This window comes from Macaca fascicularis, chromosome 20 (genome assembly GCF_037993035.2).
Source record: "Macaca fascicularis isolate 582-1 chromosome 20, T2T-MFA8v1.1".
In the NCBI taxonomy this organism is placed as follows: Eukaryota; Metazoa; Chordata; class Mammalia; order Primates; family Cercopithecidae; genus Macaca; species Macaca fascicularis.
The window spans coordinates 2,875,351-2,892,742 of NC_088394.1; the positions used below are offsets into that span (position 1 = coordinate 2,875,351).

Genomic DNA, 17,392 nt, shown 5'->3' on the forward strand with positions numbered 1-17,392 from the left:
TCTGGGCTTGTGGGCATGGGTGGGTGAAGGGCAGGGAGGACGGCCCTGCAACGCACTGACCTGTGTCGAAGCCACACAGGCCCAGTGGAAACTGAGTGGTGTCTGGTCGCCATCCTCCAGGTTGGGGTCGTAGGACTCGCTCCCATCCAGCACCAGGTCCTGTGTGTCTGACCACACGCGGTACGAGCCACCCTCAATGATGGGCACCAGCCGCTCGGGGGCCACCGTCACGTTGGCCTGGATGCTCCGTGCCAGTGGCGTGTCCCCAAATGACACGACAAACACAAAGCAGTAGTGCCCCACAGGCAGCGCCAGCCGTGGCAGCACCAGCTGAGGCCGGCTCACGTCCACGCCAGGCAAGGCCACACGGGTTGGGCGCCCCGGCCGCTGGCAGCTGGCAGTGCGGTACACCTCCCAGCGGTACTCGGTCTGGTAGGTGACGCAGTCACGCAGGTCAACGTGGGCCTCCAGGTAGTTGCGCTGTGAGCGCCGCATCAGCACCTGCAGGGGCAGGACCACGTCCACCTCTGGCTCCCGGCACGCCAGCACCTGGACAGTCACCGTGGCCTGCGCCACGAAGAAGCTCACGAGGTTGGAAGCGTTCACCTGCACGCGGTAGTCCCCGGGCCTCAGGTAGCAGTGCTCGGCCCGGGGCTCATCTGTGTCCTGCCCCGGGGCCCCGTCCCCAAAGTCCCAGTGGTAGGCCACACGCCGGGGGCTGGGGCTGGTGGCAGCCTCAAACCACGCCGAGCGGTTGGTGAAGCAGGGGCCGCTCCGCAGGGCCACATACTGGACGGCGTCCTGGACCTCCAGCACCAGCGTGCGGTTCTCGCTGCCCAGAGCATTGAAGGCGCGCACCTGGATCTCCAACAGCCCCGCAGCCACGGGCGTGTAGGTGACGTCGCGGCCCGACAAGATGACCAGCGAGTCGCCCTGGACCTTCTGCAGCGAGAAGTACCAGGCGTAGGCGACCCGAGAACCGCGCTGCACACGGGCTGTGAAATTCCTCTCGGTGCCTGTGGCGATGCCAGGCTCGCAGCAGTTGGGCACCTGCAGCCCACTCACAGCCTCCAGCACCACGATGCGCACCTGCGCCTGGGCCCAGCTCACGTGGTTTTCACCCTGCACGCTCACCACGTGGTCTCCAACACGGGGGAAGCTGTGGGAGAAACGGGGCCCGGGGAGCACCGCCGGGCTGGCCCCACCGACCTGCAGGCGGAAGGTGACGGCTGAGCCAGCAGCCAGCAGGATCTGAAAATGGACGAGCTGCCCGGGCGCCACCACCTTGCTGCTGGCCCACAGCACCAGGCCCACGATGGGCTCCTCCACCGTGAGGTTGTGTGTGGCTGAGACCCAGCTGACTGCGTTGGAGGCGTTGAGCTGGACAGAGAAAGTGCCAGCATCCGGGAAGACCATGGTGACGTGAGGGCCACGCTTGCTGCTGCCGCCGGGTACAGCCCAACACCAGCTCACATTGGTGCCTGTGGCCAGCTGCCCCCAGAAGGGCACAGAGGACCCAGCCGCCACGAAGCTGCCTCCCGACTCACCGGCCCTGATGCTGAGGCCACTCACAGGCACCTGCACGCCCACTTCCACGGTGGCGCTGGCTGAGCCCAGCGGGTTCCCTGCCGTGACAGTGACCAAGTGCAGGCCGGGCGTGGGGAAGCTGTGGGTGGTAAATGGCTCAGGGGTCTCCCAGCTCAACCCCTCCTCTAAGGACCAAGTGTACAGGACACCACTGCCACCAGCCAGCTTGGCACTGAGGGTGACGCTCGTGTTGACGGCAGCTGGGTTCGGGGAGGCGGTCACCATCAGCCACCCCACAGGCTCCACGAAGTCCACAGTGCAGTCGGCCCAGGCGCTGCCCAGCATGTTGGTGGCCCGCAGCTGCACGTGGTAGGTGCCAGCCTCGAGTGCGGTGAGCGAGAAGCCTTTGCCACTGCCGGCCAGGGCCGGGCCCCTATCCCACCAAGCGGTCCAGCTGTAGGAGACGTTGGTGCCATCCCTGACCACAGCCTGTAGCTGTGCCGTGTGGTTGGTGGGAAAGTAGCTGCCACAGCCCGCTACCTGCAGCCCCTCTATGAGCTGCAGGACGTAGACGAAGATGCTGTCCTGGGCAGAGCCCACCTCGTTCTCAGCCGTGACGATGATACTGAAGGTGCCCACGGAGCGGAAGGTGTAAGAGATGGTAGGGCCCCCAGGGATGGGTGTGCAGCGGTCACAGAGCACCCAGGAATAGCGCACATCACTGCCGGCCTCCAGCGAGGTGCTGAAGCTCACGCTCCCATTCAGGGGCACCACCGTGCGGCTGGCGTTGACAACCAGCCCCCGCACACGCCGCTTCACTGTCACATTGAGCCAGGCCTCACTGCGGCTCACATCATTCCAGCCGGCCACCCTGACGGTGAAGTCGCCTATGCTGTTGTAAGTGTGGGTGACCTCCGGACCCTCCAGCCGCCCACCATCCCCCAGATCCCACAGGTAGCTGGCGGGGCGCCCACGGCCGACAGCAGAGAACAGGTACGGCTGCTGCAGCTCCAGCACGAGGGAGCTGTTGACCTTGATGTCCGTGACCACCACAGGCTCCTGCACCTCCACCAGGGCTGAGTCATTGGCAGCAGAGACGTTGTTGGACGCGGTGACTGTCACAAGATAGGAGCCTGGGTCTCGGTAGGTGAATGTCACCTCGGGGACCCCAGCACGGGTGGGGGCGGCTTCCTCGGTGCCAAAGTCCCAGGCGTACCGGTAGGGGAATGGGGGCCAGACACAGGCCACGAGCCGGACCTCGTCCCCGAGCTGCACAAACTGCCTCTCTGGCTGCAGGGTGACGTTGCCCACCTCTGGCTCCACGCAGATGCTGGTGAAGTAATGCGCCTTGTTCACGGGGCTCGACAGCACGAGCGCCAGGGGGAACGTGCCGCTCCGCGTGAAGTTGTGCGTCACCGTAGGGCGCCCCCGCACGGTTGTGTTGGAGGAGCCGTCCCCAAAGGTCCAGTCAAAGAGGTAGTGGGCCGGGTTCCCAGTGACGTAGGCCGTGAGCCGCGCGTCGGGCTGCGTGGGGATGCAGGCGGCGGGCTCGATGCGCAGCACCTCCAGGACGAAGACCAGCACGTGCAGGCTCTGGGCCAGGCGGCCGGCAGGGCTGGCCGCAGCCACGGTCACTGTACAGTTCTGCGCCCGCAGGTACACATGCTCCACTGTGTCCTCGGGGCCCGACAGCATGGTGCCGTCTCCCATGTCGAAGGTCCACGTGATGTCATCGCCAGTCTGCACCGCAGCGCTGACCACCACGGGGGCTCCCTGCTCCACGGCCAGGCTCATGTTCACGCTGAGCCCGCGGAGCTCCTCAAAAACACGCACATCCGCCTGGGCCAGCGCGCTGCTCACTGTGTTGTTGACCTCCAGGTGCACGCGGTAGGTGCCCCTCGAGGCGTAGGTGTGGTTGGCAGTCGGCTGGCTCTGGGTCAGGACAGGGGAGCTGTCTCCGAAGTCCCACGTGTAAAGAACACCTCCAGGTGAGGGCAACGGGTGCGGGTAGAAGGTGATGGGCCGGCCGGCCACCAGGACACTGTCGCTCACACCCACAGCCATGGAGGGCAGGGCCGCGCGCACGCTCACAGGCACCTGCTGCGTCAGGTTCTCGAAGGCATTGGACGTCAGCACGGTCAGGATGTACTCACCTGTGGGGATAGGCCCAAGTGGGGCGGCCGTGGCACCCCCACCCGCTCCCTACCCGCTTGGCAGAAGCTCCCGCCTGAGGAGCCCAGGGTGAACGGCTACACCTGCGGCCCAGCCCTAAGGGTCCCAGGCTCCCAGGCCACGTGCGGGATGGAGCACAGGTGCGGCAGCACTGAGAGCTGCCAGGTGAGGACAGTGCCACCTCCAAGTGCAGCTGCTCTCAGGGCAGCAGAGCAACAAGAGCCAGGCCCAGGGGGCAGTTCAGGGGGCCCAGCTTCCCCGTCCACTCCCCCCGATGCGTGGCCCCTTCCTCACCCCAGTAAGAGCCTAAGCCATCAGCCCAGGTGGAGTCACAGTGAGGGCTGCTGGGGAGGAAGGGGGACTGCTGGGGAGGAAGGGGGGCAGCTTGACTGGGGGGTTGGGAGGTGCCCATGCTCAGGGCCTGAAAGGCAGCAGCCCTCTCACCCCCTCATCCCTCACCTGGGGCAGCGTAGGTGTGCGTAACATTGTGCTCCACCAGCACCTGGGCCACTGAGGGGTCTGGAACCGGGAAGGACTCGTTGTACGGAGGGTGGAACTGGCGGAGGGCCTGCTCCCCATCCCCAAAGGTCCACCTGCCAGGGCGGTGGGAGGCAGTGAGTGGACCAGGACAGGGGTGCGCGGTGGCAGGGCAGGGGTGCTTGGGACCCAGCCAAGGCTCCACCCTGCAGTCATGCCCTGGGCCTCTGTTCAGGGCCCACCAGGCTGGGCTGAGGCCTCTCCCCGCTCCCGTGCAGCCTCAGGGCTCCTGTGCACCCAGCACCTCCCAACAGACGGAAACCGAGGCTCAGAAAAGCAGCCCCCTGGCGTGGGGGCCCTCAGCTGAGACTGGGGCTGGGACAGGAGCCTGGTGCCCACCCCCCAACCGGCCCCCGAGTCACTCACAGGAAGGCCACCTCCACAGCCGAGTCCACCAGCACGCCTGCCGTCAGTGCCAGCGTGGCATTGGGGGGCAGCACGGCCGGCACTGTGGAGACCCACAGGCCCTGCATCCGGTTCATCCGCTCCACGGTGACATTGTAGTTCACAGTGACGTTGCTCACATGGTTGGAGGCCGTCAGCTGCAGGGACAGGCGTCAGTGGGCACAGGCGGCAGGTGAGAGGCCCGGCCCTGCTTGGCGTCCCTCCCTCCACTCACCCACAGCCACGGCAGCGTCCTCAGGCAGCAGAAAGCAGAGCAGAAAGCAGAGGTGAAGGTGAAGCCCGCCCCAACCCCATCAGGCACCCCCATCCCCGCCCCTCCCCACGCCCCCGCCTATCCCTTCCCCACACCCCTGCCGCATCCCCTCCCCTCCCCATCTCCTCCCTTCCCCTCACACCCCCGCCCCATCCCCTCCCCTCCCCACGCCCCCGCCTATCCCTTCCCCACACTCCTGCCGCATCCCCTCCCCTCCCCATCTCCTCCCTTCCCCTCACACCCCCGCCCCATCCCCTCCCCTCCCCACCCCCCCGCCCACCTACTGAGAGCTTGAAGACCGCTGCGCTCTGATAAATGACATTGAAGACTACGTTCTGGAAGGTCAGGGACTGCTTGTCGTTGATGGTCCACCGGAAGACCACGTCCGAGCCGGCCTCCACCACGGGGCTGTACCTCTGCGGGGGGACTAGTGTCAGCCTGGACTCTGTGGAGGACCGCTCTGCCCTTGGCCTGTCGCCTCCTGGACACACCTCCCATTGGGCTGGAGAGTCCCACGCAGGGCACAGAGTGGAGGAGGTGCCCGGGGCTCTGCATGCCATGGGAGCCAAGCCTGGGCGGGGGCACTGACTATCCGGCTCTCCAACCAGCCACATTGTACTACTGATGCCTCAACCTCTCTGTGCCTCAGTTTCCCCATCTGTAAAGCAGACCTAGTACCAGCTACAAAGAGTCCCCCTCTCTCTGAGTCCTCTCAGACCCTCCTGGGGCTCCTGCCCCACCTCCTCAGCCAGAGAGCTCGGAGCAATGAGGGGAGACACACGGGCCTCACAGGGACAGGACCCACATCGGCTGACAGAACCCAGGACAGGCTGCACAGGTCACGCCAGGGCCATCAGAAACGGCCCCTCCCAAGGCCCCTGGTGCAGCGGCAGGCACCCACAGGACGGAGACAGCCCTGTCCCGCATGTGCCCAGCATGGTAGCACCGCAGGCAGCCCGCAGTTTCCCATCAGAGGTTCAGTCTTCACCTCAAAAGCCACTCGCTTTAGCCAGGCGAGAACACAGCAGAGGGTGTGACAGACTCACGGGGGTTCGCGTGAGGTCAGGGGGCGGAGTTTTAAATTCATTTCATGAAATGAGACAGTGGAATGTGTTAGCGGACCCGCTGTCCGAGCTGTGACTTTCCAGGAATTTAGAGCCCACCAGGTAGCCTGAGGAGCCAGCCAGCAGGACCTGCCCAGGGCTGACGTCCCCAGTAACTGGGCTGCCGCTCTCACTAGGAAGCCAGGCCTCGTGCCCTGTGTGGGCACCCTGTCTGTGGGCACCTGCCTGGGGGCTGGCGGCAGAGCCTCAGCCGTACTCACCACTAGGACTCCCTGCAGCACACGAGCCTCAGGGCTGGGCGTGGCACGGAGGCCACAGATGGGCTCCTCCGCCGTCACCCGCAGGCTGAGGTTGGCCTGGCTGGCACTGTTTTCCGCCACAACCTCCACCACGTGCTCCCCCTCACTGAGCCACGGCAGTGCTACCACTGAGAACTGGGTATCGTTGGTCTCCCAGGGGCAGCCGGGCAGAAGGGTGGCCACCAGGGCAGGGCAGGCAGCCTCAAAGCGGGTGCTGACATTGCCCCCAGGCCAGCGAGCCGTGGCCGTGGCGTTGGCACCAGAGTCCACCTGGAGCACCAAGGCCGAGCCATTGGTGGGCACGTAGAGGTGGCCATTGTGGGGGGCAGGGTAGATGACCCGCAGCCCAGCCACTGGGGAGACCACGTTGAAGCTGCAGGACAGGTTATGCCTGGACACGCCATTGCCCACCTCTGCCCGGACCTCATAGCGCCCAGGCAGCCGCAGCCCAGGGTTGGGCCGCAGGCCCAGCAGCACGGTGAGCTGTTCCGTGGCTGCAAGCAGCCGCAGGGCACAGGCAGGGCAGTCCCGAGTGCCCTCCAGCTGGGCTGGCAAGTGGGGCAGCCAGGCCGAGGCGTTGGCAGAGAGGTACAGGGCCTGGGGGCCAGGGTGGCCGGGAGCCGGCGAGCAGTGCAGGAGGGCGCCAGGGCCAGCGTCGTGCTGCAAGCCAACGAGGTCACCAGGGAGCATGAGGACATCCTGGCCATGGAGGGTGACCTGTGGCAAGGGAGGCAGGGCTGCATCACGTCCTCATGGTCATGGCCCGTGGACCCCTGCACAAGGGAGGAGGGGGGACAAGCAGGGCTCCCCACTTCATCAGCCAGGCCTCAGGGAACTCCGCACGGAGCTCATGACAGGGACAAGCAGGACAGCTGCGGACAGGGGGACACACGGGGAGAGGACACAGGCCAAGATCTGGCAGGCAGGAAGGAGCAGCTGTGCCAGGAGAGGGGACAAGGAAGCACAGCACGTGCCAAGAGCCCAGGCGAGAGCTTCTCCCATTGGGAGAGGGGCAAGAGCACTGCAGAGGTCGGAGGTTGGAGGTCAGAGGTTGGAAGTGGCAGGGACATGGGAGTAGCCTGCAGGCTGGGTGTGTCTGGTGAGCAGACCCAGACCTTGGGCAGCAGACAGGAAGGTGGCCTGAGGAGATGCAGGGGACAGACTCAGGTCAGGGCCACACACCGAATACTGCGCGGGGGGCCCCGCAGGAACGGAGAAGAGGAACTCTCTCCATAGCGCATAGAGGGCCCCGGGCAGCCCCGGCCCTGACGTGCAGCCATTGGCCTGGGGATGGCAGGAGGCGTCCAGCGGCACGCAGACATTGGCTGCAGGGCACCAGCGTCCCCCTGGCATGCACTTGGGGACCAGCTGGGTCCTGTTGTCCGGGGACCTGCTCTCAGGCTCGCTGCCGTTCTCTGGGGTCCCTGCGAGGAAGGGAGGGTTGTTGGGGCCCTGATTCGCCCACAGGCCACCGTCAGAGATGCCCACCTGCCTGCACCGGCAAGCCTGGCTTTGCTGTGAGAACAGGTCTTCCCGCCTGGGCAGCACTCCCAGCCCAGTGCTGCGTCCCTGCCTCCGGCCAGCCGACTGACCCAGGCCGGCCCCCAGGCAGGCCCGACCCGATCCATCCCTGGGACACCTGGAACGAGCTGGTGTCTCTGGAACCCCAGCTCTGTCCACCAGAGACAGGGGACCGCTCTGGTGGCCACGGGACCAGCAGACGTGAGAGCTCAAAGAGGCCACCCCGAGCCCTGCGGTGCCCACCACCCCAGAGTCCCACCTGCCGTGCTGAGGAGCCGGTACACCTGCAGTCGCAGCTGGGCAGGCCGCCGGAGCTCCTGGGTCCCAAATTCGGCTGTGGTGAGGAAGGCTTCGTGGCTCAGACTCAGGCCCGGGAATACCATGACCTGGAGGGTAGGGGGCCGCCTCAGCTCCACAAACTCCACCCCAGCCTGAGGCCCAGACTCCCCTGACCCAAACTTCCCCAGAAAGAGGGGAAGGAAGGGAAGTGAGCCTTCAGACCCCCACATGCCATGCTCCTGTCGCTCACGAGGAAGACTCCGATGGAAACTGTCCATGGGCAGCAGGACCCCTGACCTGCCTTTCAGGAATAACTCGCAAACACTCAGAGAAAAGGCCTGGGGGTAACGTGAGTCAACACTTTCCTCTCTGCACTCTAGGTTTTCCCAACCATCTTCACTAGGCCCAAGCAGCATTAAGGCCCCCAAGATTTTTAGCGAGGCCCACAGTGGGCAGGGCAGGCAAGGCCTCCAGGGGCAAGCAGGAGAGTGGGTTCTAGAACGCAGAGGGCCAACTACCTCCACGGGCTCGTGCGGGGCTGAGAGGCCATCCTGCGGTGTCAGAGGCGTCAGGGGTCCCTGCAGGTCCCCACTGGGTGCTCCCACGAGGAGGTTCTCGGCATCCTGCACTGGGCCTGGGGTGGTGAGTGCGCAGTGAGGCGTCGGGCCAGGGCCCAGGACACCAGGGCCAACAGACTGGGGACTGAGCAGCCCGAGAGCTCCCACCAGCTCCTCCACCTCCACCGTGGGCCCTCGGCAGACCCCTAACCATAGCCAGTGTCTCAGGACCCCCGCCTGGCCCCTGCACACCTCCAGGCCGCAGTTCGCAGACGTAGCTGTGTGGCGCTGAGCACAGGTCGGTGTTGCACCACCCGGTAGGCCCGAGCCGGACGCAGTGCTCAGCTGTGGCTGGGTGTGGCTCCCCGGGCAGCCAGTTCTGGCAGCTCTCCAGGCTGAAGGCCTCGCCCTGTGGCGCCAGGCCCGTCTCCGCCCCCTGCACAGTCGAGAAGCCGATCCACACGTCCAGGCTCCTGTGGGCGAGTGTGGGATGGCAGGGGGCTCAGGGCACTCCTCCATCCTCCTACCCTCACAGTAGCCCGTCCAGAGCCCCATCACTGTCCCCCTTTCCAGATGGGGAAACTGAGGCTCAGAGCCCAGAGAGCAAGGCCCACCAGCCCAGGCTCACAGCAGCACCCACTCATGGGGCCTGTGGGCACCGGCAGGGATCTCCGTGCAGGCCACCTCCCATGTGGCGTGCCCCAGGAGGGTCCAGAGGCTATCCCCAGCTCACGTCAGCCTCTGTATCTGCAGAGCTGACGCAACGGCCCTGCCGGCTGGCGCCATCTCCTCACCAGGGCCGGCCCAGCTCCCGTCTGTCTCCACCTAAGCCTCCCCACCCGCGGGCTCTGCCCCAGTGTTTTGGAGATCCCCCAACCTCTGGCCCCTCAGGGGTGGGGACAGGCACCTGGTAACCCGGGAGACCAGGAAGCGCTGCACGGCGGGACTGTCCACCATGGCCAGGGCGGCCCCAGCCCAGGCCCGGCACTGCTCCTGTGCCTGCAGCCAGGCTGCCTTCTCCACCACCAGGCGGTAGCAGTGCCCGTTGCCAGGGAAGATCTCCGTGTCCGAGGGGCAAAGCGGGTGCACCACTGGAGACCAGTGGGAATGAGAGTGTCAATGGTCAGTGTGGGCCTAAGATGGGGGTACCAGGCTCTGCCCCACCCAGATGGCCCTGGGGAGGAAGGGGAGGTGGGCAGGAGGCACTCACCTCGGGCCAGCTCCTCACCCAGGGCCACGATGCTGTAGGCAGCCTCCAGGCCTGAACCGCCACGGTTCTGGATGCTGAGTTTGAGGCTCTCGTCACTCTGCACCGAGGACGGGCACACGAGCTCCAGGGCAGCAGGTGCCGCTTCCACCTGCACGTTTGTCCCCAGCAGGGCTGAGCTGACCCCCAGGGCCACCACAGCTGTCACATGATAGCGCCCAGGCAGCACATAGCGGTGCGAGGCAGCCGGGCCAGCGGCATCCACCTCGGGGGAGCCATCTCCGAAGTCCCAGCGTGTGGCAGTGACAGGGAGCGGGGCAGCGATGTGGAAGGCTGCTAGCTGGCCAGAGGCCAGGGGTCCATGGGGCCCCACCAGGGCAGCCCCTGGGGAGGCAGGGAAGACATGCTGGAGGAGGGTTGGGCCCCCACAGTCAAGCGCAGGAGGCGGCGGGGGGCCAGAACAGAAGGACAGGCAGGCGAAGGAGGCACTGGAGGGCTGGGCTGCCCCACACAGGCACCAGCCCTGCTCCGAGAGGGCCGCAAGGCCCCGGCCAGTGGAGAAGCAGAAAGCACTGCAGGCATCTGGCTGAAGTAGGCCTTCGTGGGCAGCTGAAAAGGCCACTGCTGCCACAGTGCCTGAGCTGTTGTCAGGGAGGCAGGCGATATACTCCTCACCTAGAAGAGGCAGCCGCTAGACCCTGGGTTCCCCTCCTCCTGGCTCCACCCCATGCCCCCCATCCACCCGCCACACTCACAGGCTCCCATGCTGCTCTCTTGGCCCGGAGGCCCTCCCAGGTGTCTGCAGGGCCCAGGTCCCACCTGGCTGGGAGCAACAGAGCTGGCCCCACCCACTAGCACTCACCACAGTCACTGTCCAGCAAGGGGATGCCGAGCAGAGGTTGGCCAGCCAGGGAGCCAGGCCCAGCACACGTGGCCGCCTCGGGCTGCACCACCCGCACTTGCTGCTCCTCTGCCCATCGCGGCAGCCACACCAGGCCACAGTCACACTCAAACGGGTTCCCACTCAGGTTTCTGCAAGGCAGGGGCAGGAGTTGGGGACCAGGTCTGGTGGGAAGGGTCTACACCAGCCCCTTACCGGCAACCAGGCCCTGGAGCCACGCTGACAGCACCGCCTCCCCTGCCCCAACCAAGCCGGCCCTGGGGGGCTCCAAGCAGGCAGTGAACTGCCCCCAGGATCTGGTCTCAAGCCTGGAATGGGACACAGACCAACTGGGAGGGCAGAAGGGATGCTGGGGGCCTGGGGTCCAGCCACTGATACCCACCCAAAGAACCACAACTTACATTTCACTTAAATTAAATAAATTAGCAAATATTCCTTCTTCTAGCGTAGAAATCTTGTTGTTGCTTATATCCCTGGAAGAGAGGGGGGATTCGGCAAAGCTGATGGAAGCCCCCACAGCCGAGCAGCAAGAGGCGGTGCCGCCGGCCCATCTGGGATGAACCCTGCATGCTGGCGAGGCTGGGGGACACTCACAGCTCTGACAGTTGCGAGAGGTTCGCCAGGAGCCCGACGTCCAGCGCCCGGAGCAAGTTATGGGAGACGTCTCTGAGGAGTGAGTGGCAGTGGGTCAGGGCCAGAGCCCCTAGTAGGCCAGGCCATCCCTGGGCCCACCCCACACACTTTTAGCACCCCCAAGCTATGGCCTCCCACCCTTGAGCTCCCCACTCCCTAAGGTCAGGAGGGGTCTTTCTGATGGAGACCCAAATGAACGCTCCTCTGGGGAAACCAAGCCAGGAGAGGCCTGGGGGCCTCAGCCCTCTGTACCCATTGCAGCCCTATGCCGAGTGCCACACAGACCTGTCCACCCAGGGCCAGGATGGGCACAGAACCCCAACCCATCCCATGCAGGGCCAAGGTCCTGCAATTTCTTGTCCACAGTCGTCCCCAAGAGCCAAGGCCCCCTGTCCCCTGTCCACAGACCCTCCATAGAGCCAAGGACTCCTATCTCCTGTCCACAGTCCCCCCCAGAGCCAAGGCCTCCCAACCCTGTCCACAGCCCCTACACAGACCCGAGGGCCCCCATCTCCTGCTCCTAACCCAGCAGGGTGGTCCCACTGTGGGACCACAACCAGGTATGAATGTGTGAGAAGCAGGCTCACTACCAGGCTACCAGGGAGCACAGGGAACAGGCACCATCTTGAGGCATAAACCCAGGAGAAACGAGACATCCAAGATGGCCGGGCACGGGGGCGCACGCCGGTAACCCAGCACCGTGGGAGCTGAGACGGGAGGATCGCTTGAGCCCAGGATTTAGAAACTACCCTGGGCAACACAGTGAGACCCCATATCTACAAAAAATACGTATCAGCCAGGCATGGTGGCATGCGCCTGGGGTCCCAAACACTCGGGAGGCGGAGGTGAGACAAATCGCTTGAGCCCAGAGAGGTCAAGGCTGCAGTGAGCTGAGATCGCATCACTGTACCATAGCCTGGGTGAAAGGGCGAGACTCTACCTCAAAAATAAATAAATAATAAATAAATAAAACATCAAAGACCAGCAGACCTAACTCCATCTAAAATACACAACTTCTACACAAAATATAAATAAAATCAGAAAACAAACTACAAGTTGAGAAAAGCACTAGCAACTTAGATGACATATTGAAGGCCAAAAATACTCTCCCAACACAGCTAAGAACGAAAAAGTCAACTATTCCAGTTAAAAAGAAGAAAAGGAATTTGGGTGTGGTGGCTTATGCCTGTAATCCCAGTGCTTTGGGAGGCAGAGTAGGGAGGACTGCTTGAGGCCAGGAGTTTGAGACCAGGCTGGGCAGCATAGCAAGACCCCATCTCTACAACGAAAAAAAAAGAATCAGCCAGGCATGGTGGTGTGTAGTTGTAGTTCCAACTACTCGGGGCGCTGAGGCGGGAGGATCGCTTGAGCCAGGGAGGTCGAGGCTGCAGTGAGCTCTGATTGTGCCACTGCAGTCCAGTCTGGGTGACAGAGCAAGACCCGGTCTTGAAAGAAAAAGGAAAAAAAAGAGGTCGGGCACGGTGGCTCACGCCTGTAATCCCAGCACTTTGGGAGGCTGAGGTGGGTGGATCACGAGATCGAGATCGAGACCATCCTGGCCAACAGGGTGAAACCCCATCTCTACTAAAAATACAAAAATTAGCCGCGCGTGGTGGTGGGGGCCTGTAGTCCCAGCCACTCGGGAGGCTGAGGCAGGAGAATCACATGAACCCCAGAGGCGGAGCTTGCAGTGAGCCAAGATCACACCACTGCACTCCAGCCTGGGCGACAGAGCGAGACTCCATCTCAAAAAAAAAAAAAGAAAAGAAAACAAGAAAAGAAAGGAAAGAAAGGGAGGACAGAGAGAGAGAAGAGAAGGGGAAGGGGAAGGAGAAAGGGAAGGGGAAGGGGAAGGGGCCGGGTGCAGTGGCTTCTGCCGGTAATCCCAACACTTTGGGAGGCTGAGGTGGGTGGATCACGAGATCAAGAGATCAAGACCATCCTGGCCAACAGGGTGAAACCCCGTCTCTACTAAAAATACAAAAATTAGATGGGCATGGTGGTTGGCGCCTGTAGTCCCAGCCACTCGGGAGGCTGAGGCAGGAGAATCACGTGAACCCGGGAGGCCGAGGTTGCAGTGAGCCGAGATCACACCACTGCACTCCAGCCTGGGCAAAAGAGAGAGACTCCGTCTCAAAAAAAAAAAAGAAAAGAAAAGAAAGCAAGAAAAGAAAGGAAAGAAACGGAGGACAGAGAGAGAGAAGAGAAGGAAAAGGGGAAGGGGAAGGAGCCAGGTGCGGTGGCTCCCACCCGTAATCCCAGCACTTTGAGAGGCTAAGGCAGGCGGATCACCTGAGGTCAGGAGTTCAAGACCAGACTGACCAACATGGAGACACCCCATCTTTACTAAAACTACAGAATTAGCTGGGTGTGGTGGTGGGCACCTGTAATCCCAGCTACTCGGGAGGCTGAGGCAGGAGTATCACTTGAACCCAGGAGGCAGAGGTTGCAGTGAGCTGAGATTGTGCCACTGCACTCCAACACTCCATCCTGAGCAATAAGAGTGAAGCTCCATCTCAAAAAAAAAAAAAAAAAAAAGAAAAGAAAAGAAAAAGAAAAAAGGAGGGAGGGAGGAAAAAAAGGAAAACTCAAAAAAAAAAAAAACCAAAAAAAAACAGGCAATGAAAAGAAGCACAATTGGTCACAGCTGTGGGAAAGACAGTCCATGTCAGTAGTCAGTGGAGAAAAAGCAACAGAAACCACAGGGCGGCAGCATGTCTCTCTTTTCAGAGCTGCCTGAGTACAAACCAGGTCCTGGTGCTGGTGACAAGCAGGTGAGAAGCCAGAGAGCCAGGGCAAACCGAGAACTCCATGTTCCCTCGGCCTCAGGCACCTCCGGGGTCACCATGTTGCCCACCCTGGGTGCCCCTCCTGGTCCCACGCACTCCCAGTAGTGCACCTGGCACAGGGACTGTGGCTCCCTCCCCAGCTCTGCACGCCAACCCCTTGCTCCCCAGGCCCCCAAGGCCTAGCCGCCTGCCATGGGCCTCTACTTCCCCAGGTGTCACCCTCCCCACACGTGACCCAGCAGGTGCCTCCGCCCAGACCTGCTCTTCCCAGCAATGACCACCTGGCAGCCAGGCCTAAGGTAGGGTGGCCTCCATTCCTGAATGCCCGCCCGGCCCCTGCCAGCCTCCAGCCCTGCTTATCGGAGCTCCACTCCCATAGCAGCCTACCCTGGCCCAGGAGAGACACACACACAGGCTGCCCGGAGGGACCCGGGGCCAGGGCAGGGGCTTCAGAGGGGAACCAACAAAGGGGACCAGAGGCCACCCCAGCTGAGGGGGACAGAGCAGACGAGGCCATCTCCATGCCAGGAAGCAGCACCAGCCACTGACGGTGGAGCTGGGCCCTGACCCGGGCTGGGTGCCCAGATAGACGAGGTGCTGGGCACCCGGCTCCCGGAGCTTCTCATTCCATCTGCAGATGGGGGGCATGCTTGGGGGTGCAGCTCCCTTCCCCCACAGGCTCTGGGACACTCAGAGAGCCTGTGCCAGTGCCCTGGGCTCCAGGAAGGGAGAGGATCTGGGGGCCAGGCACACAGGGAATGGCCCCTCTGGCAGGGCCACCGTTTTCCCCCTAACTGAACTCAGCTTCTCTGCCGTCCCCTCCTCTACACCAAGGTGGGGACGTGGGCTGAGGTGCTCCTCACTGCCCGTAAGGACGGGGGTGCCCACAGCCGCACTGCTGGGTGTCCACAGCATCCCACTGTGGGATGGGACAGGCCGGCGACTGGAAGACCAGCAAGAGGCCATTCTCGAGACAGGGTGAGGCAGCCAGACTCCCACTCATTGCCCAAGCATCATGCCCGAGGGGGACACTGTGCCATGAGGAACGGCAGTTAGACCTGAGGAGGGACTTGCAAGCGGCTGCAGCGGCAGCAGAACCAACGCTTCAGGGAGAAATGAGGCAGCAGCTCTAGGGGGCAAGGGGTGCTGCAGAGGCCACGGTGAACACAGACAGGCCCCCTGGAAGGGACACAGCTGTGAAACAGCCCTGGGGAGGGGGCACAGGCTCTCACACCTGCCCCTAGGCATGGGGAGCAGCTCCCACAAAGGCCACAGGAGGAAGGAAAGAAGAAAAAGCCTGAAAATGTTTGGCCACATCCCATTTTCTGGAAAATCCATCAAGAATGGCTGCTGCTGGGAGCTGACAAGCCAGGGCAGGCATGGGGTCAGGTCAGCCGAGGACCCCAGAGCCCACCCGCTCCCCGCCCACCCCACTGCGGACCAGGCCTGGGGTGCCATGGACACTTCTTCCACGCCAGCAGGCAGCCTCGCCTGTCACGGGTGCTGGCCACACACTCCCTGCACGCCAGGCTCTGGGCTGGCTCCTTCTCCCGGCCCTCACCCCGGCCCACAGCCCAGAAACACAGCAAGGCTTTGGGGACTCCGCTCAGCCGAGCTCCCAGAGCCCAGGACAGCAGAACCAAGCTGCAGCCCAGACACGAGCCAGATGCAGCCCCCCATGGTGTGCAAGCATCTGCCCTGGGCAGGACTCAGGTGTGGGCTTCAGGAACAGGGATGGGCACAGGGGTCCCTGTGGAGTCCTCACCCCGCTTGCTCCCGTACTTTTCCACATCTCCATCTGCTTTTGCCATCGCTGTTCTGGGGGAACGCCAAGGCCTAGCCAGGCGGCCTCGCGCCAGCCCCCCACCCCGCCCCTCAGGCTTCCTCTGCACCCGCCAGGTGACATCATCACCACTGTCTGATGCCCTGCCCCCACATTCTGGTTCCCTGCAAGGATGGAGGACACAGCAGGGCCCGGGCATCTGGCAGCAGGACCACGGGGTGGCCCTAAGCCCAGGCAAGAACACAGAGTGGAGTGCAGGGTCCTCTGGAGTCCCAAGGCCTTGCTGCCCCACATACCCCTCGCCCCAGTTCCTGCTGTTAGCTGGAAGGGTGGGAGCCAGGTGCACAGGGACGGCCTGATGGGTGACCGAGGGCCAGGATGTGCTCCCAGGTAAGCTGAGAGCAGGCTTGTTGAGAGGAGCGCACCCCCATGGGGGGCAGGATGGTGCTCCAGCCCCAGGACACGAGGGGCCCCCAGCGCTGAGTGTCTGATCTGGAAGGCAGGAGGAGTTAGGACCATCCTAGCGTAGGACCCAGCAGACTCCTTAGCGGCTGCTGGGGCCCCATTAGGTGGAGAAGGAAGTCCCAGGTGTGTGGCCACAGTGGGGGCTTCACCCCTTCCCAGCACCACCCTGGAGCAGGAACAGGAACAGCAGAGGATGTGGCCAGGCCTGGAGGCTGCCCCTCCACACCCCTGTCGCAGGTGGGGCCACGTCCCAGGGCTGTGGGCAGCGGGGCCAGCGTGCCAGCCCAAGGTAGGTGACACGTGTGTCATGCTGCAGCGGGTCTGCCCGCCACCCAGGCGTGTGAACCCCAGGTCAGGCCCCCTGGCCCTGGAGTGTGCGCCCCTCAGGGATGTTCCCAGCCGGGCGCCGGCTCTCCTGCCTTCCCCTGGGCTCTGCCCACAGTTGGCGCGAGGGTGGGTGAAGCCTGAGGCTGGCAGGGCCGGGAAGTCTTGGGGCTGGGCCTTCCGCCCCGCAGGCGCTCCTGGGCAGGAGGAGCCGTGGTCGGGGCTCGCGACAGTGGGGCTGAGAACTTCCCTGGGTGTGGGGCAGCCCCCAGGGCCCTCCCAATCCACAGCAGAGGGAATGGCCACGGACAAATCGGACCCGCCCCAGAGCCCCACACTCAGAGCTGACTGCCCCAGGTGCCCACTCCCCAGACCAGATGCTAAGTGGGGTCTGGGGGCCAGACGGAGCCCCCAAAGAAACATCTGCACATTCCAGACGCATGTGGTCAGCAGCAGGCGTGCGCCAGGCCCGGCACCCCCGCCCGCGCTGGCTGCCTCACTGGAAACTGGGCTGGGGGGACCGGCTCGGAGGGGCCTGTGGAGCTTATGTAACCGCTCCTCCCTCGGCAGGGGCAGGACGGGACGCCAGACCCGGGGAGGCCCCCTGCCCCCTGCCAGGCCCCATCCTCTCCTGGAGGAGACGGTTCCCCTCAGCCCAGCAAGGGGACCCCCAGGC

The 17,392-nt window shown here is 63.8% G+C and overlaps 1 protein-coding gene across 15 annotated transcripts in view; it reads right to left on the reverse strand.

The window, feature by feature from the left end:
• PKD1 (polycystin 1, transient receptor potential channel interacting) overlaps nt 1-17,392 on the reverse strand; it is a 47,789-nt gene that overhangs the window by 19,785 nt on the left and 10,612 nt on the right. For 11 of the 15 annotated variants that reach the window (XR_012429622.1, XR_012429621.1, XR_012429620.1 and 8 more), the window contains exons 2-15: nt 11,317-11,388; nt 11,124-11,195; nt 10,684-10,853; nt 9,825-10,496; nt 9,522-9,705; nt 8,867-9,087; nt 8,576-8,691; nt 8,038-8,164; nt 7,440-7,681; nt 6,219-6,974; nt 5,179-5,310; nt 4,603-4,778; nt 4,159-4,292; nt 61-3,680 (exon numbers count right to left, since the gene is read on the reverse strand). Coding sequence is in view for 11 of the 15 variants with exons in the window: in XM_074028539.1 (XP_073884640.1) it covers nt 61-3,680; nt 4,159-4,292; nt 4,603-4,778; nt 5,179-5,310; nt 6,219-6,974; nt 7,440-7,681; nt 8,038-8,164; nt 8,576-8,691; nt 8,867-9,087; nt 9,522-9,705; nt 9,825-10,496; nt 10,684-10,853; nt 11,124-11,195; nt 11,317-11,388 (6,694 nt within the window). In the remaining 4 variants the exon portion in view is untranslated. Of the gene's footprint in view, nt 1-60; nt 3,681-4,158; nt 4,293-4,602; nt 4,779-4,855; nt 4,881-5,178; nt 5,311-6,218; nt 6,975-7,439; nt 7,682-8,037; nt 8,165-8,575; nt 8,692-8,866; nt 9,088-9,521; nt 9,706-9,824; nt 10,497-10,683; nt 10,854-11,123; nt 11,196-11,316; nt 11,389-17,392 lie in introns of those variants that run through there. The other 4 variants (XM_045381410.2, XM_065536729.1, XM_045381414.2 and 1 more) reach the window with 4 other exon arrangements.